Consider the following 27499-nt stretch of genomic DNA (forward strand, 5'->3'; position numbering starts at 1 on the left):
TATTAGCTGGCTGCTCCCGGACACACACTGCAGAGGTAAAAGCAGCAAGAAAAGATGGTCCAAAGCATAAATGTGAAAAATGTTTAAGGATAATACTGTATCCCATGCACAGCTAGATCTATTATGGCACAGAATTAAACATAAAGCCCTTGAGGAACTGAAGATACATAACAGTAGTAAGGAGACTGAATGTATGAAATGGACACATTTTTGCTGGATCGTCTTTTGAGCACTGCCAGCCAGGACAAAGTACTTCCAAAAAAGCATGTTCTCAGAGACAAAGGAGAGCAGACCCCAGCAAGGCCTAGGAAATGCTAAACTGCTCACTACTAATGGTCTCTTTTCTGAGCAAGTCGGTGGAAGGGTCCCTGCTCTCCTCTGTATAACAATTTATTCAATCTAGCAAAAACAGCTGGCATGCACATTCTCAGGGGCAGTAACTCCGGGTTTCCATGTAGTATTTGACCACGATTCTGAGATATGATCTCAGATCAGCTGAAAGATTAGTAATGCACATGCGGTGAGGGGGAAAAATGGTAATCTGTAATACATGCATCACCCATCAAAAGAATCACAAATGTCAGTGTGACCTTGAAAAGTTTTGCCTTAAGAATTATTGTGGAGACCAAAAGAAAAGAAAACAAAACAAAAGAAGCATCTTAACACTATAACATGAAGATTGCTAACAATGAACTTTGCTTCAGGAGAAGCACAAACTCAACATCTACACAATGATATTCACAACACTATGCTTGGTATAATTGCTTGTTCTTATACTAGAATGTGAGTCTGGATAAAGGAGGATCATTCTGTCCCAACCTAGAAAACTACAGTTTATCAAAAGGGCCTGCAAGTCTCACAGGTTCACAGTTCTGGAGTGCAAAGAAGAGGTGGAACAAATTAATCTTCCTTCCTGATGCTCTCATTAGACTTCACCTGTGCTACAAAAGAATATCAAAAGTCTGGCTTGAGGTACAAAGTCATACCCTTTCATTAACTGATGAGGACACAAAAGCATCTTTTGACACAAAGCTAAACTGTGTTACTTTCCTCCCACATACAGGAAGAGTGGAATTCTTGGCCCTGAATTATTGATTCCCAGCCAGCTCCATGGAAAATGATTTCACTTTTGCAGAACAGGATAGGCAGCTATGAAGTTGAATGCAAGCAAAGAAGGGTCACAGTAATACCCAAAGGGCCATGACGATCGTGATCAGCTCCACACGTCTGCCCACCTTAGCATTCCAGCAAAGCTTGAGGTCCCGAGGCCTAGCCAGGCTTTCAACAACCAGCTTCAGGACAGAAGGCTGCCCACCGAATGGGAGCAGGAAGGCATACCCCAGCAACGGCTGTTAAGGAACATGGCTCCTCTATACACAGTAGACATACATGCTGCTCTCTGAACCGGAGCAGATGTTAATGGCAATAGATACATTCTCTTCAGAATGAAGAACTTTCAGTTTCAGAATAAATCTCAAATGTTAGTGTTCTCAATGGCTTTGAAATTCAATCAAGTGGTGCCACAGCATTAGATGGCTCCCCTGTCACTTGTCCTGATTCAGTATATGGCTTATGGATTCTTTCTCACAACAAGGCTTTTCTTACGTGAAGACAGCATTTCTTCAAATGCATGTACCTCTACACAGTTGGTAGCTTCTCAATGCTGGCATTCAGTATCAAAGTCCATTTCTGTGCCAAACAACTCCTTCATATTGGGGTCCTTCTGATGTTTATATTGGGCACCACCTATTAGAATGGATTTCAGAAATTTTCTGTCCTCCTCCACTGCAGCGTCTGTTCTTCATCTCCTCTAAACTACGTATGGTTGCTAATGGCTAGAAAGGAGCTTCAACCAAGTGTCCCACAACCCCTCCCCCCCCAAAAAGAAAAATCTGGCATAAAACTTTAATATGTAACTGCTGAAGATGATCCAAAGGTTAAACATCCACTGAGGAATATTCTAGGAGCCTTGGGCCATAGGCTTATTATCTGTAATGCTGCAATCAGTGGCTTCTAACCTGACAAAGCATGTGTTAGGATCTTCCAGACCAACTCAGGTGACTTTATTTCATGTGGCTTAACATAAAAAATTAGAACTATTAGCCTAACTAGAACCAAAATTCCTTTGTTAAAAATTGCATAAATTATATTTTTCCTTTAACTTCAACCACATTCAAGGGCTTTTTGATAAATGCACTTTCTTTATCCAGCATGCTTTGAAAGAACTTTGCTGCTTGGCTGAGCAAAAATGTGAATGACTTATTTTCAAGAGTAGCCTGCTATCCAGTGGAAGAGGGCATGACCTGTTTTCATAGTAGGCCAGCAGAAAACTTTTCTTTCTAAATGAAAATAGAAAGGAATTTTGATTGTATTATGTTAAACAATTACAAAGAGCTGAAATACCTATTAAAACAATCTAGCATGAAAAATGACATGATTTAGAAGAACTTGCCAAAATTATTTAAATATAGAAATTGAAATATTAAACTAAATGGCATCCCAATAATTTACGACAAAGTAAAATCATTGTGTTAACATTACTTTCATACAACAGACTATTCAAGAAGATCTGACTGTACTTGAAGTACAAGGCAACTCTTTGATACTATTAACCCTAAATGACAGACATTTAAACTGATATTACTCTAATTAACTGGCTACTGCCTTCACCAATAATTCAGCTTTTGCTGAAAGATAGCAACAACACTGTACTCAGCTTCAACTTTGCCCTGGTGACATCAAATCATATTACAGCTAAATTAACAGTTGTGAAAATTTTTGGCCTGGTAGCCCTCCATCATACACAGCCTTTAAATGCCATTTCAGTTCCTATCAAGGCAGGAATCAGCAGTTGTAATTTTTAATACAGCTGTGAAACAAAAGGACATATTAACAGCTGAGTTTTTGACAGCATATTCATGATGATTTATGAGTTTGTATATAATTTGATTATTCTATTAATTTTACTGATTACTGTTTCAGCTAATACAGTGAAGGTCACTTACAAAATAAATCTTCATTACATTTCACAGAAAGTAACTGCCTCCAACTAGTTGTTTTCTTTAATTAAACACTAATGTAACAAGAGAGAAAATAGGCTTCAGGGTTGCTGCATCTGTTGCTACAAGAGGAGTTTACTGCTTTGATGTAATGCTCTCCGATATTAATTGAACAAAAATAGAATGTCTCTCCATCTGACATCTTGATTTTCAACACAAAGATATCATAAACACTCATAGCCTACAGACTACCTTTAGTTCATTCGGAAACTATATAAAGGGACTGGAAAACCATATTACAAAGTATAGTTTCACACCAGAAAAAGTAGCTTTTATTTCTAGCACATGATCTTTTTTTTCTTTTCCTAAAACACATGGACTGATTAATTTAAAAAATGGAAGAGTCTTTTCCCTAATTGCATAGTCATCTATAGCAAAAACTATTTTCTTCCATAAAGACAAATACTGCATGCATGGCACAGCAAGCTTTGGAGAAAGATCAAAGAAAAACATGCCAAGGGCCTGAATTAATGAATTGTCCTCTTTGAATTTATTTTTGCACACAGAGCAAGCTGTGTCCTGGTTCTTATGTTACGTTCTTTGTTTCCTGACGGTCCCAAGAACTTCAGCATTTCCTGCAGCATACTGTCGTATGTTCTAAAAACATCAAAAAGTAGAATACAACTAATCAAATACAACTAAAATGGCTATGTTTCAGTAAACAGATAATGAGTCTTCCTACCACAGAACACTCCCATATAAAAGTGAAATCTTCATATGTATACTGACCACCTGTGTGAAGATGAGAAAAGCAAAAGCCAGCACTGAAGAAGTAAGTCTCTCTAAAGATAATAACCACCGTCATCCAGAAGCACCCTGGCATTTAGGGAATTATTGGAAAGGATAATATATGACAATAAATGCTTAGGCAAGCAAATGAAGAAAGAGTCAAGTATTTTGACTTCATCCTGGACACTGCATTCATTATTCCTATAAATTTTAAAAAGGGTCCTGAAAAATTCTCTAATCGGCCCAGTTTATAAACCCAATTAGCAAAAAGGACTGTTTTAAAGCCACTAGAAAGTTCCTGCACAGTTATCAACTGGAAGTTAGTTAACTTGCAAAGAGTATTCCACTGGAAACACAGTTTCATGCCTGCACACACACCAAGCTTAATTCCTTCCCCAGATCTTCACTTCTGCACTGGCACCACAAAACAGAAGGGAATTCCACAGTTGAGACCAGCCAATGCTATAGGAAGAGTTGCTACACTGGCAAAGCTCCCAGCTTGAACACTGAAAAAATGCTAATAAAAAAGAATGAGAACTGATTTGAGTTTCAGCAAACTTCTTCCACAGAGAATGACAAAGCAGACATGAATGGTGACAGCTCAGAGAGGAAATGCCTCAAAAGCTAAGAGAGGGGTGGAAAAAAAAAGTAGCCCAGTCAAAGGTAAATTTATTGCAAATTTCTGAGTCCCATTTGTTTTTAAATCAATAAAATCAAATTTGTTTTTAAAAGTATGAAACAGCTCCTTTTTACTATATGATTTCAGACTGCTATACAGAGAAATACATAATTATATTCACATACTGTGAAGAGTTCTGGCATAGCATATAGTATTTAATGGTAAAATAGGTAACAAGATAAAAACCAGTTAACTTGATTCTGTTTCAAAGCACAGAACTCAAGAATCTGAGTAATACACTCTGTGCAATTTTAAATAATTGCAAAATAGAGATAATTTAAGTCCATTTCATTAGTCTGGCAAGATTTAATGTTTTTGTTCATGATATCTAAATGGCAGGATCTGCACCAAAATGCAACAGTCTTAAGAGTTTTAATTTAAAACCAATTTCCAATTATTTAATATGCAAGTTTAGGGCTTTGGCAACTCAATGCAGTCTTTCACTAGGCCTAGCTTCCATTCCATATTCTAACACTCAGATGTTAGAAGACAAAAAATTGTAAAATCTTCAGTTTGTCAGAGATCCTTATGCTCCTAGACTTCCAGTCTTGCTTTATTGTCAGTGTAGGTTCATCAAGCTATTTCCAAAATCTGAGAAAGTTCTGTTGACAAAAATAAGACCACGTTTAAGCTCTGTTTTCACTTGTTACTCTGTTTTACTTGTGTCTACTGTCATGGAAATTTCAGTAATAAGAGCAAATGAAGTATTAGCAAGTTTATCATTAATACGCAGGAGAACTCTTGTAGAGGGCATCTAATCACTTAGAGAGACTAAGTGTGATGGAAAAGAATCTTAGATGCTGTCATTAATAAATTCCTAGAATTAAAAAAAAAAAAAAAAAAAAAGACTAGCGTATCTAATGATGCACTCCAAAATCAGTATTAATACCATCGGAATTTTCTGTAGTTATGAACACTTGTTAGGTATACTCCTCTGCAACTGTTCTACTATGAAATAAATTCCCCACTTCCAACGTTTAAAACAACCACAGAACAAAAAACCTCATTTCAGAAAATAATGTTGAAATTGCAAAAATGCGGTAATTGACCAAATACGATAATTGCAGAAAAAAGTGCTAATACATAATATGTATATAGTATTTTACAGAATTCTGTTCAGATTACCTACTATTTACATTCAAGTCATTTCTGATGCAGCAGTCACCTTCTATTCACAGCCAGTGCTACACTTATGCTTAGCACAGTTTTGGCCCAGCACCATCCTCCTCTGAGCTACATGAATGTGGGCAGTTCAGTCTGCGCTTGCCCAAAAGTCTTACATAGGCTGTTCTACTGCAAATAAACTGCTAATTCTGCAGATGTGATGTTTTCTTTTCTGCTATATCCTCCCTTTTTGCAGGGAGAAAATTTGATGGATTAGACCTGCAATTCACAGTAAGATATCTGAAAAGACATACAGAAGTACACCTCACTCCTTGGCTGAAACTTTAGTTTCTTTGTAGGCTTTCACTGACCTTAAGACAGACAGAAAAAGGATATTAACTTCATGAGAAGAGCACAGTGACGAGACGCCTTCCCTTGAGAGCAATCTTCTGTACAACAGGAAATAAGCAAACCTCTGCAGGAAAAGGCATCTAGCATATAAGTATTTTAAAAGCAACCATCAAAGTGTTCTGTGCAAGATTCATCTAATTTCCTATTCCTTTTTTTAGCTCATGAGGAAACAAATGAAATGTGACATCCTACAACTTAAAACAACTGAGAGGAAAAAAATATCTATGCAAGAAGCAGGTCTTCCAATGCTCCTGAAAGTATAAAACCCCAAAGCTTGATGAATAATCTCTGATGATCAGAAGATTGCTCCATGGCAACAGTTCTCTTCACCAAATAAAATCTGACACAAATCTAAAAAAAAATTTTTTTTTAGATTTGATTTTTTGAACACAACTACTTTTTCCAGAAGCAGAATAAGAGATTGTCATTTTACAGTCTGGGATTCAGCCTTCTTAAATACAGCATTTATAAAGAATGATAAATTCTTCTATCAATTTACTCAATATATTTACATCTCAGTTTACAGAATTATCTAAAAAAAGACTTTAGAGCAGAAATTACTGGAAAATTAATTTTCATTATTAAAGTTGCAGGGGGCACCCTGGACTGAGTTTTTGGAAAAGATCTGAAATGAACTGAAGAATGAATAACACATTTCAACCAGATTAAAGCTATACTAGAGCAGTTATTTATTTCACCTTCGGAAGAATTTAACAGAATTTCAAGGAAAATTTGCTTAATACTGGATTATTAAATGGAAAAAATAATCTATCAAGATTTTTCAAGGGTATTGCAATTAACACTACTTCTCAGTGAGTCTAGATTAACATCTCAGAGAATGATTCTTAAACTCAAGAAAGAGATGATTTTCTTGAAAGTAATGTGAGGATCCATCATTACTCCTTTAAGTATTTACCTGTTAAGTGTTCTAGAAATTAAGACTAAAGCATTGTAGAAATTTAAGAAATTACCACAAAGCTGAAAAAAAGATTATTCAGTACCTTCGGTTTTAATATCGTTATAGATAGCTACAAAAGCACGCTGAAGATTAATCTCTATGGAAGGCAAAAGTACGATACTTGCCTACCTGCAAGATCTATTGACCTTATAAAGAGAATAACCCATTCCTAGCCCTGGGTCCTCCACCTGCAATAATACAACAGCTCTGCCCTCAAAAGGAGCTTGCAAGATCAGGGCCTCAGGGCCTGACACACAAAGCAACTGAAGAAGCCAGTCGCTAAGCATTAGGTCATCTACAGAATTCATTTATGTGGTCTCTGCCTCCAGTAAAGACATTAAAACTCAAGTTACCTTAACCTTTGATAAAATTCAAGGACTATTCGATTAATTTAGCAATATTTTGGAAACTATTCTCTGTCTTCCAGTTGAATGAAAATGGACTCTGCCAAACTACATTTGCATTTACATCTCAGTTTGCTTCAATAAACATGCATGTAGTTATCACAGATCTTCCAATAATGCTGTAACAAACTCATATTTCTGAGTCCTTATTTTTAATATATGAGCTACAATCTGCTTATCACCACACAAGCAAAGAGTAATGTTAAATCTATTGTCTTTCAACAAGACTGTTAAGAAATAATACCAAATAATAAATTACAAATATTTCATTCACATTATCATCTTAATAAAGAGAATAATTATTAAAATATGATCTCCATTTCAGCATTTGTATTCTGTCCTTTTATGTTTCAGACATTTTTGTAAAATGAGGCAAGATTGACTTGAGAGTAGGATAATGCAGTTAACTTCAGGTTTTTTTAATATGTAATATTACATTTATTTTTCCTGCGCCATGGAGTACATTCCAATCCCTGTAATACCAACAACTTCTTAACCAAAAATTTTTCTGTTCTTGTTAGGATTCTGAAACCTGTATACTTTGACAACATTCTTATGATTCAGAGGTGACTTTCATATAGTACATCCTAAAACTGGTCAAAGGTCTTCATGAGGTAAAAACATTTGGAGAATACTTTATTTCTAGCCAGTGAATGAATGAGAACTCAAAAGCTCCTTTATTTATAAACATGTTTTTAAACAAAAAACAGACAAACATCTTTTTCTGAGAAGAATGATAAAATCTAAAATGGGAAGATACTTTCAGGGTTGCATACACTTAGAATGTATTTCACCACAAAGGTTACTTCCAAATTAAAAGTCTTTTCCTGTCAAATCCTGAGAAATAATGTGGGCAAGGACACAAAAGCATTCCATAGCTTTATTAACAACAATGCTCACTGATCTGTGAATAACCCGAAAAAAAATGAAGATTATTGAGTTACTTTACCAATCTATCCATCCATCACTACAGAACAGGTCTCAGAATGATGGATTATCTCACTTCCCTGATGTTTATCCCAAGAAAGAGTTTCTCCTTAGGGGGAAAAACAAACAAGTGATCCTACAAACAATCATGCTAACTACGCTTGCCCATTTTGCATTCATCTGCCAGCAAACTGAAGAGATGTATATCAAGCTTGTCTGTGCAAAGTCCAGCTATGTCAAAAGTTTTATTACTTGATTGAAATGCAAGTGAAAAAAATTTAAAAGAGAGTGGTATGACAACTACTCTTCCCATTTAGCATTTGAGAAAAGGCTTGGTAATACTGACAAGCTGTACTGTCAGTAATTTCAAAATATATTTTCACGTCCAAAGAAATGAAATTATTTTAAATGGTAAGATCTATATAATTACACAAATGATACATTTTGAAATTTAGGACTTAATTCATATCTCAGATACAGCTGTGATTCTTTCACACTTGCATAAAAGTAAAGACTTCCTAAGACTTAAAGCTAGTTGCTGACATATCTGACAGCCACAAGCAATTAAGAGCATTATCTGAATTTCTCATTAATATGTCAGACCATAATTAACATACAGAAAAGTTATGCCTATTGTGTACATATAGAGAGACAGTACTCATTTACAGATTCAAACGAAAAAGATGTTGTGCTAAATTCTTTATTAATTCTAAATGCATATTACATTCAAGTTTCCTGAAGTCCAATCTTGATTTTGGAACACTGAAAGCTTCCTAGAGTTTCTAACAGGGACATAACTGGCCATGTTGAAGTAGCTAAGACAACCTTTAGAGCTTCAACATTCATAACATAAAATAGACCAAATGTAAGGGTAAAAACTGATCATCTATTTTTGAAATATATACAGGAACCTTCCAAGTCAGTCATACAATCTATCACAGCCCAGCCTGGATTCTTAATCTTCTTGTAAATATAGGGATTGAAAGGGATGATCCCTCTTCATCAGAACTTCCCTCCATCCGAAAACTACTACTGTCATTGCCACAAAATAACTAATTTCAGTCAGAATCTGTAAGGACTACAGAAAAGTTACATTGCCCACCAAATGTGTATATGATGTACAAGTTCAAAGCCTATTTATACAAAATGTTAGTCATGAACTGACTGAAGATAAAAGTTGGTGAATCACTAATTCCTGGGGCAAAGCAGCAGAAGACATTCTTCTACCTCAACACCAATTACCACAACCACATCTGTCAATTCTTGGATGACTTCTAACAAGAAAATACAAAAGAAAGCACAGGATATGTCACCCCTTATGAGAGGACAGATAATCTACAAAACAGTCTCTAACTCCCTCTAAAACTTCAGCTAGGAAAAAAACACACTACTACTGCTGAAAAAAGACTGTCCACATTTGGATGGCCAGGAAGCAACAATGTAAGAATCTAGAAAAAAGAATCTGAAACCAAATTGAAGAGAAACTAGGCAGTCTTTCCAAAAATTCAGTACTGAAAGAAGTCACAAAAGTAAATGAGGCCACAACATACAACTGACTTCTCAGCTATCCTTCACCCCACTTATTAAACAACACTGGTCAGGGGCGAAGAGAATCAGAACTGACAATTTCTAGAAAGACTGTCTCCTGAAGAAAAATTGAAAATAAGATGCATATTTCGCTGAGGTGAACAGTAGAAGTGAATTATTTGCAATATTTATAAAACAGCTCTTCCAAACACCCCCCCGAAAAACTCATAAGAAAAAACAAATTGTTTTTTCTGAAAAAATTGGAGGGAAAGAAAGGAGATACAAGCTACAAAAGAAGAATTTTTTTAGAATGTATGAAAGCTGTAAGAAAAAAATTGTCTTATTAAATTAGACTTCTCTTACTTAGCTTAAATCACATCTTAAAGTTCATAAATGAGTTAATAACCAAGTATTTGATCAATGCCTATTTTAGGTTTTTAAGTAAAATCTTTTTTTTTTTCCAATTACAAAGGAAAAATAGAAAGTTGGCTGTTTTAAATGTAACCTCCTATATCAGAAAACATTTTGGGTATTTTCTTTTTTTCTAAAACCAGAAAAATCAAAGATACACTGAACATTCTGAATGTTGCATCACTGACTAATAGTCTAATAAAGACTAACTGTAATTTCTCTTTAGTGACATTTTTTCAAGAAAATGAAAGCTCTATTACTGATTTGCAATAAACATGTTGGCTGCAAGCTGCAAAATGCGTGTTGACTTCCCTAGTCTCCTTCCACATTTTTCAGTGAATTTTTGGTATCTTACACATTTACTATACCAATGTAAAGGCTTGATGGGATTTTCCTTAGGAATGAGATGTGTTTATTTCTTTATTACTAAGCATAATACTACTACTTCATTAGAAAGGAAGACAAATAATAGTTTCATATCAATAAGTTTGAAGCAAAACAGGCTATTACACAGGCCAGGAAAAGTTTTTCTTGTCAGCTTGGAAGAGCGTGAGGTTTCCAGTGACCTTCGTTGTATCACGAATTCGATTTATGGAGATAGAAATCTCACATCTGTACCTCAACATATTGGGAGGTACATTACAGTGATATAAAAGTTTAATTTTCTCTCCTAAACCATACCTGTTTAAACCAATAAAGAACTAACACCGCTTTTACTCACTCAAGTGTCTTCAGTAGTTATAAAATGTTGAACTGTTTATGCAGAATTCATTTAGAATGCAAGGATGTGACTTACAAATGTCTTTGAATCATTCACATAAATATGCATGCATGCCATTTATAACAGTAGCCTTGATGAGAACACACAGTGTAACTGGCTGCAAGAAACGCTTAGGAGGTTTACATTAAAACAGAATATAGAACGGTGGTTAGAAATCACAGAACAGGTGACACCTTACTCTGATAACCTGGTGATAAAAACTGTAGGGTATGATGTATAGGTTGTGGCATTTCCACTTTACTTTGCAGTCTGAACAGCATTCTTAGGACACTACTCAGTTTTAGTGAGATCCAAAGCAGACCACATATAATAATTGTAATTAATCTCTCTCTCTCTCAAAAAAGTGATTGCCTACTAGATGGTTCACTTAAAAACAAAGACATTTCAGATTTCATTTTTATTATAATGCTTTGTAATACAAACCTTTTAAAAGTATAATTACGTCTTGGTTTGACAGAGTAGTTTGCTTAAACTATTAAAATACTCTCCTTATCCTACTTGCTAGATTCACAACATAACAAAAAAAATCCTCAAATGCCACCATCAACACGTATAATCAGAAAGTTTAGTCAATCTGAAGAATTCTTGTGATCACAGAGAGATTTTCTGATAAGAATATTCACAAGACTTCTAGACGCTGATATTGCTAACTCTTTAAACATAGCACTTTTACAGATCAGGAAACTGCCTGTGCTGGCTATTAAACAAAATAAAGTGAAACTCCTTTCAACAATGTAAGAAAAAAAGCTATATTAAGAAGAATCCATATCAGAGAAAATATAATTAATATTCTAATTTTAATCATTAAAGTTAATTTAAAATTTTCATATATTTGAAACCCAAGAAGGTCTAATGAGTGGTGCTTCTATAATCGTTTTGATAATCTTTTGATTTATTAATCTGTTGATCATGCGCAGCTCTTTAGTCCCACATGTAGTCCTATAAAAACAGAAAGACTTCCATAAAATCCATGAGCACAAATCCTGTTGCATGACTGTGTTTAGAATATTTACCTAAAAACAATTCTTCACAAATTGTCTAAGCCCAATTACATAATCTCACATTTTTTAAAAATCTCCATATAAATAAAATACAGACAAAAGGCTATTAACAAAATATTAAGTTACCAAAAAACATTCCTATTCAATATAGTACAGAATAATGACTAGTTGTCTAATGAAATAACATAAACATTAGGTAAACCATGTATATGAACACTGAAACATTACATACGACAATTCCATGTGGTCTTCATTAAATGTTAATGCCAAATCAAGACTTTCCATGATGACGCCAGTCACTGGTGCCAACCAGCTACTTTTTAGACACCCTCCACGAACTATGACAATTATTCCAGTATGGTTGTATCAACAAATATTTGCATCCATCCTATATACTGTCAAATACGCCCAAACTGCTAAGGCCATTCTTCTAGCAGAAGTGTAAGTGTTATTATAGAGAAGAAAAATAGAACCATCATACAGACAAGACAGGAAGAGAATGTCCAACAGCCCACTACAAACCAGAATTTCATAATAGCAGCACAGATGTAAAACAAACAAACAAACAAAACCCTGTCCACCAAAAAAGAACAAAACAAGTAAGACTTTGCACTACTATTTAAAGGAATTGTATTTGAACATATCATTCACAGACAACAAAATAGCCTCACAGTACAATATTACTTTTTTTTATTTTTAATAGCGCTGATGTCTACTGCAAATCTACAGGTTACGACATTAAAAAACCACACAGAGCAGATGGAAAGGCTGCTTGCCAGCAAAAGCAAAGAGAAAAAAACCCTCAGCCTTTTAAAAGCCAGTTGAACAGTTGGAAACAACTGAAAATTAAAACTACCCACTCCCTGCACATGTATTCTTGACGGTCCCCAAAACCACTAGAGTACAGTTGCAAGAACTGTAACCCCTAGCACACCTCTGCAGTCGCGCTAAAGACTACATATAATGCCTACAGTTTAAGCAAAGGGATTGATATGGAGGTTGCTTTAACCCAGAATCAATGGTTTTCTTTGTTTAATTACTTTCTAGGGCTCAAGTGCTGCAGAGTGTATGGCTGCTGTTTAAGATGTTAGAACATACAACGGTGATCTCTACATGACTCTGTGTAACAGAGCTTTAGGATGTCTTATACACAATTGCTGTTCAAGTCATACTGGAAGCTTGTGATCCATAGATACAGGTCTACAGAATGATGCCTAGAGAATAAGAATATGATTTCACATCAGTTGTCCAGTTCGGGCCAGTCTGTGATACAACAAAGGTGAAAGTGTTGCATAGTCTTTTGTTTGTTTAATAATGAACCAATTTTTTCTGAACGAGAAAGCAAAAATCTTTTGCAAAAACAAATCTGTGCCTCATGTCCTTTTCACTACCAGTTTGAATCTGTTCTGCGTTCAAGTTTTTGCACCTCGATTTGAATCTGAAAAGCAAATACAAAAATTGCCACAAAAGCCCTCAAGATTTGCCTATGGATGGTCAAAAAAGCTTTCTAACTCTACATACACTCGCAGCTGCTGCTGTTTGTATATGAGTTCACATAAGAATAAAATTGAATACGCACATTAAGTTCACAGCATAACAAAACTACTTATTTTTGTTTCAAACATGCATTCAGAAACCTAAGAAGTTAGATAGCAGATATCATTATTAATAACCTTCAACTTTCTTTGATGAATTTTCCTTCATTCTAATCTTGCCAACTTGTATCTGCACCCAGTAGCATTGTTCCTCCTCTTATATCACCATGACATGCACCCAGTACTATAAAGGAAGGGGTAACTATTAACACAAATTGTCAACATACATCTTCCTGAATCTGTAGGAAGACTTAAAAAGCAAATTACCCCAGCCCACCCAAATGTACAGTCATCCTTTTGGACAGACATCACTCCGAGTCTCATCTGTCCATTTTAAGAAAGGACAGCCCTTTATAAGTTAAATTCTCTCTCATTCATTCCTAGTAATTATTAGGATGGGCAGCCATCAAAACTGCCAGCCACTAAAAGTTTTATTAGTAACACAGCAAAAATGATTTCCAAGTACTAAACTAGTGTAATTTACAATATTTCTGCTTCTCTGAATGAAATACTATTCAAAATTCTTCAAATCAGTTTCCTGATATCGACAGCTGAATGCACCATTTGTTCTATAAAATATTTCTTCTTCTCCTAGGAAAGTGCAAGTTTTGGGGGGAATATCATAGCCAATGAAAATACAAAACAAAAAACTAACATGCAACTGCCAGCAGGAATTGCTCTATTAGCATTAGGTTACCAAGAATTTCCTTTTTTGAAGATATATATTAGAAAAGCTTAAGCTTACCTGCAGAAACACTGTGGAATCTCTCCTTGACCATATAAAGGAAACAAAAATGGTGTATTGCCATAGCGGCCAAGGCACTGAAGAAATTTTTTGGTTGCCTGGAGACCTTCAAGGGTGCTGCAATCAGTCTCTGATACCATTGCAATAGAGTGAAGAATGAAGTGTTGCAAGCCGGGCGTTAATTTCCGTGTTCTTAAGAATTGAGCAAATGTACTATTCTCGTAATCTGAGGAAAAAAGTGACATAGCTTAACATTTGTAGTTTCTCAGTGCTTCAACTCGAAGAAACACTTGTGTATTTAAAAAAAAATCAAAAGTGATCACAAAAGAAACTACTCAGATCTTCAACACATGTATCACTGAAAATCGGTAATTCTATTTAATGAAAGCTAAAAAATTTACTCTCAAAGTGTGTTTTCTCAGAAGACAGAAATATCACCACATTAAAATATTTTGGAATAATGCAAATCCACTATATGTGAACTCGATATGAAACTTGAATAGACTATCTAGTTTTACAGAGTAGCTGAGCACCATCTAAACATGCCTTCATCTATTAAGTTAGACTTGACCTATACCCATTTCTCAATCATTTAACAATTTCTGTTTAAGATTTAACTTTTTACAGAAGTATATGCAATAACAGCCATATGGCAGACAAAAATCCATTGGTTTTAACGTGCCTTGGAATGGTACAGCTGATTCCTGTAAATTACATAAATATTTCATCCATTTAACACAACAACCATTCAAAAAGTGTACTGTTGAATCCATACCTATGTGGTTAGAGCATATATTTATGTGCAGATAAGCCATTCACATAGTGTTTTAATCCAAAGATGAGAAGGGCAATATATACTTCAAATATGTCAAATTGCTGACTTCCCAACAAACAAGTATAGATGAGACAAAAGACAACAAGGATGAGGAAACATATTTCCTCTTTAAATTAATACTGCTATTGACGCACTTTGAAATTTACAGAAAAACAGAAGTCGTCTAAATGTCATCAGGTGACATTTAATGCAAGTACTGCATGTTACTGATACATATCTGAAATACTACAGTAAGTTTAATTATCTTAATATACCTTGAATTTTCTTTTTCAGGAAAAGATTATTTTAAGCAATAATGTATTTCATACCATTTAGAAATCTATTCTTATGCTTATTGCAGTCATGTGAAAATTCAAGAGTAATTCAGAAGCACTTCCCTCCAATGCTGTGGCTAGCATTATCAGGCCATATACTCCGTTTGAAATTCAGCTACTGTTTTATTACAAATGTACTTCACTACCTTTGTACAGCCATGCAGCAAATCATAAAGTATATTACATTTTCTTTTATTGTATTGTCTTTCTAAAAAAAGTCTCAAGTTTTCCCTCATTCTAGACTTCTTATATAACTCCAATTTTCAGAGAAAAAGCTTTAAAAAAAATTCTTCACTATCATGAACTTTCCCTGTTAAAAGTCTGTCCTCCCTAATGAATGCAATGATTTCACCAGGCGCAATTCTAAAGCTCCGAAGTCTTTAAATTAGACTAACCTGACTCAAAATATTCCCAATTACTTCCCTGGCCACTTTAAAATGTGTTTAACTACCTCTGGACATAAAATAAATCTAATGTCATTTATGTAGATGAATCAATGAATTCATTTAAAATTGATGTGCTGTCTCCTTTTTTACTTAATAAATTTTCTAAATACCACCTATATTCTTGCTCCGAGCACCTCAATTTCTTCCCTCAGCAGTAAACCTCAAATTGTCTGTAATCTATAAACCAGTCCAGCTTAACAAATTCTTCCCCTTCGGGATTTCCTAGAGTTCATCACAGACACTTTTCTTCCTAATCTTACCAACTCACTATCTATATTGACCAATTCTATCTTGCATACATTGGAAATCATTTTCTCTGTCATTTCTACATAATCTAAGGGTCATATAATACCAAGGCAGCTCTAAGCAAAAGTGACCAGACCAATTTCAGTAACTAACAATTTCTTCTTTTGAACACTAGCTTCTTTTGAAAGCATTGCCTAGCCAAGCTACTATCATCCACGAAAGCGCTGAAACGCTTCAGTCTGAAACCTATAGTAATGGTTTAAGTATTCCTCTGTTCTCATTACTTCCTTTTGACAGATTTTGCAATTTTTTGCCTTAGTTTACTTTTAGAGTCCAAGCACTCAGAATATCACTCCATTCTTTGTACCCTTAGGTTCATAAGCCCAAAGCAGAGAGCAGGTTTCTATTACTTTCTTTCCATTAGCAAATTTTCCTCTTTGACTTGACGCTCACTATTCTCTGCATAACGTGGCTCCAACCTATTCATGTTTTCTGTCCTCTAAGTAACTGAATCGTCGATAAAGGCCTTTGGCAGTTGCCCTTTGCAATTAAAAGGCATTTTGAACTTCACAATTAAATTATGTTTACTCTCAAAGTTAAAAATTCCATGTTCAGCATTTCTAATTTTGTGGCAACATATTGTGAAATAAAATTTATGTATTATCCAAAAAAAGATAATCAGGTGCATCACACCATATTACAAAATCCCTGAGGTAAAAAAAAATGTAAGAATGATAAAAACATTTTGCAACCCTGCTACAATATCTAATTTTGCTGTTAAAGAAAAATGTAAATAATTAATGATATTATGGAAACTAGAAGGGCAAGCGCTTAAGTAGAAGAATTTAATATTGACGTGAAAGGTCGGGAAAAGGTCAGAGCATACTCTGAAAATTAATACATAAAAATAGAAAGGGTGAAAACATAGGAGAGCTATCAAAACTGTGCATAATGGAATGAACTCAAAACAAGAAGGTATATGATACTCAATGAAACACTACCTTGGTATTCATCAGGGTGTTGTTCATATTCCAAACAAAATGTCAAAAATTTCATTAGCAATCTCTTTTCCACCATAGTGAGTTGTCTGCTGTTGAAGACATCTGCTCTAGAACAAGGTACCTAGAAAAATTTTTTTTATAATTGTAGGTGCTTTATACAGCCTGTGTGGGAAAGGCATTAAATAAGACTATAGTTGATTACCTAACAAACATTTAAAGTTCTTATTTTTCATTAGAACTGTAGTTATTTTCTTATATATTTCTATTATTTTCTATTATAAGTAAAATAATAATTATTTTTCATAATAAAAATATTCTAAAATCTTTTTCTCCCCTTTCCCTTTTTGATTATCTCCTTTCAGTTTCAATTGCATCTCTAACTGGGCCAAATATCTCCTGTTGCCATTATCAGACCAATGACTTCTCTCCTAAGGAGAAGAAAAAAGGCAAATCAAATCTATCCAAGGGATCTGAAAACTTAAAACCTGTGCATCTTCAAGGTTCAGCTGCTGAGTCTATCATAGTCTAAATATTTGACATGAGATACACATTTAATGATAATAGTTTATCTGACTGCACATTATTGTAGCTGACTTCTTTTCAATATTTAGATTTAACATGTATGTTAAAAAAAAAAATCCATCTCATTCCCAAAATGAAATTAAACCAAAATTTTCAAGTAAATATACCAGCCTATGGTCCCAAAACTCTCATAAAAAACAATTTCAAATTTTTTGACTTTTAAAAGATCAGATTAAACACATACAATACATTCTTCTACAATACCTGTTCTACTTTTCCTTCCCAAAAGGCAAGAATTCGTGTGGCATTTTTAAACTCTGCATATCTGCTAACATTTGACTTAATCAGAAGGTCAATTAACAGACCCCGGGAGTAAAGCAGCTGCACGACAAACAAAAATAATATGGTGAGTAAAGAGAAAGAAGCATTTACATTGAAAAAAATAGTAACTCCAACAGTATTCCATTGTAAGATATTTTCTACAACTATTTACAGGCACACACAGCGAAGTAAAATCTGAGCAAAATAAGATCAAGATGTTCAAAATAAAACTAACTGAAGTAACCACAGAGACACAGGGACAATAGAAAGCAGTCCACAGGAGAGAAGGTTTCAGCCCACTGTTGATCTTATTTATTAGTCTGGGAGTCATACCTTGAGAGAGAGAGTCATCTTGGATCCAGCCACACAGTGAAAAGGAGAAAGCATAAGCTTGCTTCTTTACCACCACATGGGCTACAGCGTGCCAAAACGTACCACAGCCAATCTGCACTGAAGTTTTGCTGGTGTCTTTCAACTCAAATGCTCTGTATTGCTTTTGCTTTCCAGAAGTGGCAACACTCTTTTATTAAAATAATTTGGGATCTCAGAGATATAGGAGGACAATGGGACAATATTCTAGGCTACTTTTTCCTTTCTGTTCTCTTCAAAGTTTATCACTGGATAGTGTTATTCATATTTAAAAACTGTGCGTACCAATTTACGTGGGTATACTTAACATTGTCTCCTCAAAAACATTTTGCAAAATCAGCAGCCAAAGCTAATGGCCAAAGCTGCTAAAAACCTCCAAACTCAAAATTCCTTCTCCCTTTTCTTAGTCACCATTTTCACCATGAAGACCCCTATATTCAAATTCATATCTCATGTTTTGCATACTTTGAAACAAGCTGTGTTAAAATCATCTTTGCATTAACTGCTCTTTTATCTGCCAATGTATGCATCCGGATTTTTAAAGCTGCACTACTTTTCAAACTTTTAAAACATTTATTTAAATTTTGCATGGTCCTCCTCCCCTGCCTGTGTAAATCATCACTAGTTGTTTCTTTCATAACCAGAAATGATAATGTCACATTTTCTAAATGTAAATTCCTTAAGATACCCTAGTTACTCTTCTGTCAAAGTGGTATGCAGGTTTAGTCATATTTTGTTATGCTACTTTATAAGCTGTCTACCTTTACCCCTTCTACAAGCTAAAGAATTTATTATGATATACTGAAAAGACAGAAATGCAACTATTAACACAAGACAAATATCTGAATTTAAAAGCAAAGGTTCACTGGAGAAACTTGTGGTTCTAACTTTCTGCAAGTCTTGTTATCCTGAGTAACAGAATTTGCATGGTCACAGAGGAAATGTGAAATCTTGGCCACTATTTCAAATTTGCAAGTTCTGTAAAGTATGCCCCTCGTATGAAATTAATGCTTAATTTTCAAGATAAAGGTCAACTGGAATACTAACTAGGACACTATGGGAAAGTCCATAAGAGTCCCAGTGCCAGAGAGAAACCAATGAGAATTACTAGCCCTGTTTTGATGCTTCCTCTTCTGTCAGATTTTCTGGAATCCACTGCAATTGTCATTGTGTAACAAAATTCAAGACAGTGGCACAGAAAACGTATGCAATGCAAAACAATACTATCTACTATACCACTATAAACTGACTATAGGTTTCATGGTATCATTCTGATGATTAATGAGGTAGCCACATTTGGAACGGAGAGTAAAAAACATGAAACAACATAGTTTGTAATGTCTATACAAAGACTTCAATAAACTATTGGAGCAGAGTTATTTTCCGTTTTTCAGAAGTTTGAAAAATTTCTGCATAAAGACTACAAAAAAATTAAGCAGTGAACTTTGGGAAAAAACCCTTTTCATTGCATGGTATATAGTCTGAAGCACAGAAATTAAGAAAAAATTAATTTAACTTGAATTTGCAGGGACACTCACATATACTGCTAAGTAGCTAGAAGACAGTTTTCAGATCTTAAATGGTATGATAAATATGTAAGATTTTAATAGCATCTCCTCTAAATAAAAAGCACACAAGAGTAGAAATTCAAAACAATAATAAAAATACACTATTTTACTCAACTTTTATGTTATGGACTAACTGTAGGGGTTTTTTTTCAGTACAATTTATTGCAATTCAGCTTTTCAGTCATCTAAAAACTAAAAATGATATATTATATATTAATAGAGTGACAGTGAGAGTATCACTGGAAAGTCTATCTAAAAAGGTAAGTATACCCGGTAAGCAAATTACTTTTCATCTTAATAACATCAAAGATCTGCATTTAGTTTTCCTTATTTAAGTATATATTTTTTTAATTTTAAAAGGATGTCATTAAAAAAAGTATTTTAAAGTTATTACTTAAGCTCTAAATTTCAGGAAATTTACTTTTATGGATACACTTCCGAGCTATGCTTTATGGTCTCTCTGGTTAAAAACAAACGTTAAAAAGCACACATGAAACAGCTCTTGTTTGTTTTAACAGTACTATTGATTGCTCACTTCCCAAGAGAATATATTTTTTGCCTTAGAGGTACCATTTCAGTCCGCCAAACACTAAGATTTAAAAAATTCTCAGCATTTAAAACAAAGTAAATGTACTTGTATGAAAAGTCATTAAGTTCCTACCTTGGAAACTAAATCAATATTAAACCTTCTGCCTTCTCTAACAATTTGGGAATATGTAATTTTCTTTGGTTCTTGGGTAGAGATTTCTGAGGGTGCAGCTTCTGTTTTTCCCAGTTCCAAAGTGGACTCGCCTAAAGCTGTATTATGGGAACTTTCACTCTCAGAGGTTATTTCTGTATCATTCCTTTCTGTTGCACTTGCTGGGTCACTGCCTGCAGCCTTTTCTGGTTCCCAGCTCTCAGCCCCTGGCGAGGCGCTTCCCGTAGGCGCGCGCTCTTTTTCCGATTCCTGAGCAGCCCCCTCAGCACCGGAAGATCCAAAGACATGCAGCTTTGACAATGCACCAGCTTCTTCAACATCTTCAGCTGAATCCTGACTGGTTAAAAACATAAGGGGAAGAAGGAGGGGGAGGAGAAAAAAGGACTTTAAAATTGTCTTAAAAACTTGTTTAGTGTCAGCAACGGAAACATCAGAAGCCTTTCTGTGAAAATCATTAAAATGTCTTTACCCTGGTCAAATTGGGTGTCACCAACTAAAGAACTCTGGATTTCTGACTGTAAAACTAGAAATCAAGCGGAGTATGGGGGCAGGGGAAGGAATAAAAAAACTTTGTGTTCTTGTTTTACATAGAATCAAAAATAGATTCAGCTTAATATCAAAAACAAAACTCTCATGGTGATACACATTACACAGCTACATAAACAAAGAAATACAATATTTGGAAAAGAAATATTAATGCAATTTGACCGTTTTTTTCCTACGGATAAAAACCTTTAAAATTGAAGTACAAAAAGACATTTAAGTTATAAGCCAAGAGTTTTTGAAACCAAACTCACTGGAGAAAACAGAATTGCTTTGTATGATTGAGACTACTTTGCATCTACTATAGCAAGCCTTCAAGAGAAACATGGAATTTTGAACTAAAGTTTAAGTTAATATTAAGTTAAAAACTTTACTTTTCAGACTCTGATCTTACAATCTGAGTAGCTGTTCAAGTAATAGCCATAAAGAACAGTTTACTCACATAACAACTTTTTTTTAAAAAAAAAAAAGGTACCAGAGTTCGTAAGTTTAACCAAGCGACCAATTATCAACTGAATACATGTATCATGTTAAAGTATTTTCACCTTTACTGCTTATAATCTTAGATTTATTGCAAATGTGGTAAATCTGAGCGTAGTTCTGATTAATTCCTAACATGCTTATGATGAAGGCGGCCAGTCAAAAAGGAGGGACATTATCAAACCTAAGTATTCTATACAGTCTGTTTCCTTTTCATAATGACACAGTTCTTTACAATTCCTCTTAAAAAGCAGATCTCCACTTTTAATCTCGTCTATCCTTTTTATCTTGAACTTCAATGACATCTACCTTAGAAACTAGTACTTTTGAACTTAGAATTTTAGTTTATACTACCAGCTGAGATGAATCAAATCAACGTCATTATAAGTGAAAGGAGTTCAGCAGTAATTTCACACTATCTTTTTATCTTTATACCACCAGCCATTAATGCACTGAATAAACAATTTAATCTCAGCTGAAAACTAATGAACTATGATTTTAAAGGTGACCTGCAAATGTACAGTATTGAATTTCAGTAACTATCAAGATGGTTAAAATTCACTGCACAGCAAGGAATTATTCAGCACGCTTATAAAAATGTTCCTTCACACATCTGCAGCCACAGAGATGGAAGCAGGGGTGGGAATTTCTGTTCAAGTTATAAAAGGGAAGAAAAATTCTGCCTCCTTTAAAAGTTGCTCCTCGCTTATCTCCTTGTGACCTCAGGGAACTTGCATGGACTAATGAAAGTAAGAGTTTGGTATAAGTCTCTCAGTCTGTGCACAGCCACCAGGAAGCACTTATGAATGGGATAAAATACTGCCCTGGGAAGTACAGGAACTGCTGTAAGGAAGCACTAATGAAAGAAGTCTGTTTCTGTACATTAATTTTTTATGCCTCTTTGCTTTATACTGCAAACATTAAATACATGTAAAATATCAAAGACAAAGATAAGTACTATGTCAAATGTTTCTAGAAAATTAATCTCTGCTAAAAATACAACTGACTATTCCATTTCAGGGGTTAGAGGGAGTTTGTTTGTTTTAGGAATTTGGAACACTGTGCAAACAGACCAAAAAAGAAAAACTATTGTCATGAATGCAATCACTAAAAATTAAGCTTTTATTTCAGCCTTTCTAAAGCTTTATAAAAGACAACGCAAATTCAGGGCAAGCTTTTCCTCCTACTTTCTCCCAACCTGACTGCATAGATCAAGCTCATTTTAAACTTATTTTGTTTTTTTTTTAAATCAAAGTAAAATTTTTATTTGCAATACATTTTTGTCTTTTTTCTGTATCACTCTGAAACACAGGATAACAGAAATGTTATATTTACATATTTTAAAACTAAATTCAATTCACACTTAATGAATACATAAATGTGTATGATTTGCAGCTCTATACACTTCATAATGGAGGCCTAAAAACCATATATAACCTAAATTCATGACATCTTTCCTATAGGAACAAATACCCCTGAATAATGTAACAACTGTCTATAAAAATCACTCAAATTGAACTTTTGTGCAGACAATTCTTCTCCTAATTCAGAAAAAAATAATACATCTGCAGACAAATTGTTGTGTAAATTTAGAATATTATCTTCCACCATTCATCAATTAATGGTACTAACAAAGGAATATCTTAAAATGAATGTGTCTTATTAATGCCTTGTAACAGCAACCCCTTCAGATAGGTCAAATGAAAAATTGCCAACCAGCTGGTTAATTTATTCAGCACAGGTGTTCACTATTTATTTTTCAGCCATTTGCCTTTTTTCAATACAGCTTGTTGTAGACACAGTATTCTTTTCCTTTGATGGATGCACTTTGTTCTAAGGCCATTCATTTCAGATTTGCACTGTGTATATTATACTGCTACCCAGCTGTTTATTCTTTCAAAATAAATGTTTAATGGTTACTTCATAGGAGTTATAAAAGTTAAGCAAAAACAACAGAATGTAGCCAGAATGTGTAAATTGTCAGAAACACGATTGACTCTCTCAGAAAGTTTTAAGTTAATTTGGTAAACTTCTTCTTTGCTAGTTTTTATTAGACTTACAGTTCTTCCTTGTGATTTTTTTTCTCCCGTGATAAATGGAAGACAGCATCATACTGCCAGACTAAGTTAAAAATAGTGTCAGAACAAAACTGAAGATTCAAATAGAATGCTCACTTCCAAAAAACTGTGACACCTTAGTGCTAGGGGACTCTCTCTGGAGCCCGCCATGAGTCAACATCACCTCTTCAGTAAGAATCTTCCTAGGGATATTATATGCAAAGCTAAGAAACTACGAAACTTTTAATCTAATTTAATATTGGTTCTGAACAATATTTGTTATCAAAATAATATTACAAGATTATACTGACATTGTTTTAAAACAAACATAACATTTTATCTGCAGTATGATCAAGCAACCATCACTGTGCAACACAACTTCTGAATATTCTGATTGTGACCTTCAGATTACATTAACCTAATTCTTACATTCTATTATTTTTACTATCTGTGATGTTTACAAAAACAAATAAATGTTTCCCTATGAATATCTGTCAATGTTTCATTCAGCTACCTATGGTATTATCTAGGAGACTCAAGGTTAAACTTTAAACTACTATCCCAACGAACCTTTCAGGAAATCAGAATACTACTCAGTTCAGTGCAAAACCCATAAGACACAAAAATAATAAACAGAGAGAAATAATTCAGTTTTCAATTGAGGCCCACACAATTTCCATTCATTATTACTATGCTTATGTACTATTTGAGATTACCGCTTAGCAAGGCTACTTTTAGATGTTGCTTGATATCGGTATTTTAGATAGTATGACACCATGAAAAGCTTAGTTCTTGTACAGCCTATACATAACGAAGTATCCTACTCCCATTTAACAACTAAAACCAAAAAGGGAAATTCTGTTGTTAACTTCTGCTAATGCAAACATTATGAACACCTAACTAAAAAATGCTTACTCACATATTCAATTCTAAGATAGTATATTACTCTTGACTCACTTCTACAACAATTTTCCCAAAAGGTAAATGTGTGTATTTCAAACTAAGCATGTATCTTTCGCATTTTGTATGTAAAGAGCTGAGTTACTTCAAATACAAAAAGAAGGTGACAGCCCAAGAAAGTTAACTGTTTCTATATTATCAGGAACTTTTGACCATGCCAATTCATTCTAAAATACCATGGGAAAGCACTGTCTAATGAATAAGCTGAATACACTGAATATAAAACTAACAAAGGGGAAGTATTATTTTATTATTGTAGCATAGTCAAGTATTTTATAATTACAGTACTACTGTCCATTTGTGTTCTTACTCTTGTGTACATCTTTCATTTTACACATACAAAAAGGGGAGGTTTATTTATGAGGATAGGAAAAATCAAAATATGGTAGTACATAACTAATGAGAACCTCCAAATATGACACTTCTGCTTTGACTCAGAAGCAAATAAACCGCCAACTCGCAAAACTGCTGAACGAATGTTCGATTGTTGCAACCTGATAAGTCAGTGTAGGAAGACTCTTCCTACACAGTTACCTTCAATGAAGTATGAGTGATTTCAACAAAAGAACAAGGGCTTTTATTGAAGAATTTTATAATTCTTAGTTCTTCTTCAAGACCAAAAGAAAGCATATCGGGGTGCTGGTGGTGAAATGCTTAAATAATTATATTGTGCTCTTGACTTTATCTGTGACATATAAAATTATTTGTATATTTCCATATTTATACTTACTTGCTAAAACAGAAATCCTCTACATGTTCAATAGTTTTATCTGTCTTGTTCAGAGAAATAACTTCTTCATTCTCAAGGATCAGTTTTCTCCAGTCTTCGCATTCACCGACATCAGTTTTCTGCTTAAAAAGAACAATTATGAAATCGCAAATTTGTGCTGCACTAGCTGCTCTTAGACTGTAAATCTCTGTATTTCCAAACGATTTGTCTTTTAACAGTTTTAATATTTTTTCTACTAAGACTTCCGGAGTTGAAAGTAAAATAATTAGGGCTGGTCACTTCACTGTAGCATGCCGACATCTGCACTACATTATTAGCTCCATTAATTTGAAAATGCAGCATTAAATGAAATGCAAGTTTTACTAGAAATTTAAATATAATACAGTAAAATTTGGGTTTGTCACAGCCAGATTAGTTTCAAGTTTTGAGTCAAAGCTCTCTGAATGGAGACCATATCATGAAATACAGTGATCTGAGTATTATATAAGTCTGTCTACATAAGTATCTCTAAGTCATAATGAATTTTCAGAGGAAAAAAAAAATTCTTGCTGCAGGCTCAAGCAGCATGATCTTTTTCCGAGAAGGCCAACTCCGAATGGTCCTCTGCTCATTTAAACGCTGGAGCCGCCCATGATGTTTCACATGCTCCAAAACTTAATATTTATCAAATGTTTTTGTGTCTAAGGAAAGATGGAATATACAGAAGTTTAAGAACCAATGGGAATTTCTGCATTTGGACATATACAGTTTTTCTCTAACATAAGATGAGTATTTCTTCTATTCTCAATACACTATCAAAAAGGGTAGGGATGCATAATCTAATCTGCCTTTTCACAAGGAACTCTTAGTTAATCACTACAATCATTTCCCTGAAAAACCTGCTTTATAGCAAGCATAGCAGAATTGCCATGTTCATCTGCCTTACAGCAAAAACGCAAGAAAAGCATCAGGGAAGGAAGCAAGTACAGTCTCTCCAAAAACAGAAGCTGAAGATGACGAGTGCTACTAAAGATATATTCTGTCCTGATAGAATCCAAGCAGAGAACAAAGAATATGCATACTAACAGCATAAGAAACACTGATGATATCTGTTTGGTGACAGCATTTTTTATAATGTCTACACAGGAAAAAAAAACCTGCTAGCAGAGCTTACACAGTACCTAGAGCACGAAGTGCAATTCTGTATTCTTTGATACAAAGAAATGAAGAAATCAAGCGAAAGCAGAACAAAAGTTGCACTTCCAAAGAAACTGTGCAGAATGTTATGAATTTTGAAAACGTAGCGCAACAGCTCAAAGACATTGTCTGTTAGAATTTCTCCCAAGCACGATGAAAGTGATCTGTTTAACATAATGAGGCAAAGAGAAAGGAGTGAAAAAAAATACTGGACACCAAATTCCCCAAATTTTAGGCCAAGTTAATAGAAGTCCATACTAAAATTATCATTTATATTCTGATAAAAAGCAGTTTATTGTGGGACTGAGATTTATCTAATACTTATGTGACATGTATTCACACATATTCCACAGAATTTAAACACTTCAGTACCTCAAAATATCAGAAATCTTAAATTCAGAGTTGACTTTACTGTTAATGTTTGTCACTTACATCATCCTTTGGCATGATAAACAGCAGAGGTCCTAATAACTAGCAGAGTGAAGAAGAAACTACTAAATGTTGGAATCTGAATATTAAAAAGCTGTGGAATTAACCAGCTTCTGGGTTAAATGCAGCAAAAGCCCCTACCAGTGCTTCAACTGAAGTAACATTACCACTTTGGATGGATGACCTAATCCCTTCAGACAGACTATTCTTTTTCATTGCTATAAAAAGCTTTAATGTAGGATATATTTCCTCTTACAATTCTTTCTCAGGATCACATGATAATTTTTTATTCTAATTAAAGTATTTCAATATCAGAACTATTTACTGAAAAGCATAAGGCAACTTAAGTAGACTTAAACTGAATTTAGACCACGTATTTTTACACTTGAATTGTGCAGGCAACACCTCAATAATGATAGGCCAGGAAAGTTTTAAGCTGGTTTATGGAACAAGACAGGCAAGATATCAGAA

General features: G+C 34.3%; 1 protein-coding gene across 2 annotated transcripts in view; it reads right to left on the minus strand.

The window, feature by feature from the left end:
• Window positions 1-27499, minus strand: part of CHM (CHM Rab escort protein) — a 79388-nt gene that overhangs the window by 27263 nt on the left and 24626 nt on the right. The window contains exons 4-8 of one of the 2 annotated variants that reach the window (XM_026101304.2): window positions 25424-25542; window positions 20615-20990; window positions 17960-18076; window positions 17174-17294; window positions 14332-14557 (exon numbers count right to left, since the gene is read on the minus strand). In XM_026101304.2, the coding sequence (XP_025957089.2) occupies window positions 14332-14557; window positions 17174-17294; window positions 17960-18076; window positions 20615-20990; window positions 25424-25542 (959 nt within the window). Of the gene's footprint in view, window positions 1-14331; window positions 14558-17173; window positions 17295-17959; window positions 18077-20614; window positions 20991-25423; window positions 25546-27499 lie in introns of both variants that reach the window. The other variant, XM_026101303.2, reaches the window with a different exon arrangement.

Source organism: Dromaius novaehollandiae, chromosome 11 (assembly GCF_036370855.1).
Source record: "Dromaius novaehollandiae isolate bDroNov1 chromosome 11, bDroNov1.hap1, whole genome shotgun sequence".
NCBI classification, from domain to species: domain Eukaryota; kingdom Metazoa; phylum Chordata; class Aves; order Casuariiformes; family Dromaiidae; genus Dromaius; species Dromaius novaehollandiae.